At 45.3% G+C, this 1,634-nt stretch overlaps 1 protein-coding gene across 2 annotated transcripts in view; it reads left to right on the forward strand.

Annotated features, from left to right (window-relative positions):
- dtd1 (D-aminoacyl-tRNA deacylase 1) overlaps nucleotides 1–1,628 on the forward strand; it is an 18,541-nt gene extending 16,913 nt beyond the window's left edge. For both annotated transcript variants that reach the window (XM_037974567.1, XM_037974568.1), the window contains one exon: nucleotides 950–1,628. In XM_037974567.1, coding sequence (XP_037830495.1) covers nucleotides 950–1,105 — 156 coding nt within the window. In that variant the 3' untranslated portion in view covers nucleotides 1,106–1,628. The remainder of the gene's footprint in view (nucleotides 1–949) is intronic.
- The last annotated feature ends 6 nt before the right edge of the window (nucleotides 1,629–1,634 follow it).

The raw sequence follows: 1,634 nt of genomic DNA on the forward strand, positions 1-1,634 counted from the left end.
CGGGCCGGGCCAACGGGCCGGGCTTGGCTGAGGGATTGTTGTTGGGGGGGAAGACAGTGTTCATTTCTGTCCGTGGATCCGGGATCCCGTCCAGCTCCGGGTCCAGCAGCCTGCAAACAAAGGAGTCATCCACAGCTGCAGAGCAGTTTTCTGTTGTTTCCAGGAGTTACGTAAGGATTTGATCTGCTCTCTAACTTTAATGTCATAGATTAACTTCTTAGAAAAGTAGCAACATGTCGGATCCGAGGATCCGATGATCCGATTTACCAGATGTTATCTCACTGGGAATAACACAAACTCCGTAAATAATGGAGCATCTTATGCAATGCTGCTGCTTGCAGATGACATTAAGGTCATAAATATTTTCCCGGGAGCCATTAAAGTTTTAGGATCTGTGTTTCTGAAGGAAAGAGAAGCTTTGACTGGAGTTTAACGGAACAAACTCATCCTGTGCTCACATGTGGCATCTTGTTTTTCCTGACTTTATCTGAAAGAAGCAATAAAAAATATTTTCCTTTAATCCTCAAACTGTGAAGCAATGATTGATCAATGATTTAACATTTATAATTCTGAGATAGTTCTGACATCATTATAACATCCAGGATTATTTTAAAGCAGACAAACCAACAACAAACGAGCTGATTTCTTGTTTCTACGTTTTTCTAAAAATACTTTACCTTCTGATTTATGACCAAAGAAACAACAAGATTTATTTTTATAAATAGGTTTTTTTCTTCATGCAGCTCTGAAAGGCAGAAGGGGCAAAAAAAGTTTTAAAACGTTGATTTTTTATTTTTAGAAAGAAAAAAAGAAAGAAACTTTTATCTCGTTCTCTGTGACCTCAAACACGTTAAATCATTCAAAGAGAAGAAGCGTTGCCTGTCCTCTGTCCTCTGTCCTGCCTGTGTTGGACACAGGTGTGATCAGGTGTGTCTCTTTCTGATGGCAGCTATCGAAGCAGGAGAAGCAGCAGCAGAGGAAGGAGAAGACCCGCTCCAAAGGACCCTCGGAGTCCGGACGGGACAGGGGGGCCCCGCGCTCCAAACAGGACCCCAGTGCCAGCAGCGGGGCCGAGGGGGACGTGTCCTCAGAGCGGGAGCCTTGACTGTGGACGGTGAGGAGGCTGAAGGTCCTGATCCGGTCCTGATCCGGTCCTCGTCTCGTTCTGGTTCCCTCCAGTGATCCGGACCTTCTGAAGGTCTTTCAGAGTCCCTCTTCGGACTTCAGCTGTCCTTGTAGCTGAACTTTTACTTTGAAGGGTCACAGGAAGGAAACCAGAACGACTGTTTTACTTTGAACTGCTGTAAATTTTAATTCCTAAAAGCTGATAAAACTAAGATATCCTAATTGTATCAACTCTTAATGATCAAACATATATTTCAGACATCGTTCCTGAGACGTTAAAGTTAATTTGTCCCACTTCTCAGTGGGATTTATTGTCCTCCTCGACGAATCTGAGCGATTCCTGCGGTCCTTGTTGATGTTTGTTCTTCCTGCACTGATCGGTCTGTCCATGAAGACGGGCCGTCTCTGACCGTCTCCGTCCCCCAGGATCAGATCCGTCTGATTGGACCGATCGGTCTGTCCATGAAGACGGGCCGTCTCTGACCGTCTCCGTCCCCCAGGATCAGATC

This window comes from Kryptolebias marmoratus, linkage group LG3, assembly GCF_001649575.2.
Source record: "Kryptolebias marmoratus isolate JLee-2015 linkage group LG3, ASM164957v2, whole genome shotgun sequence".
Classification (NCBI taxonomy): domain Eukaryota; kingdom Metazoa; phylum Chordata; class Actinopteri; order Cyprinodontiformes; family Rivulidae; genus Kryptolebias; species Kryptolebias marmoratus.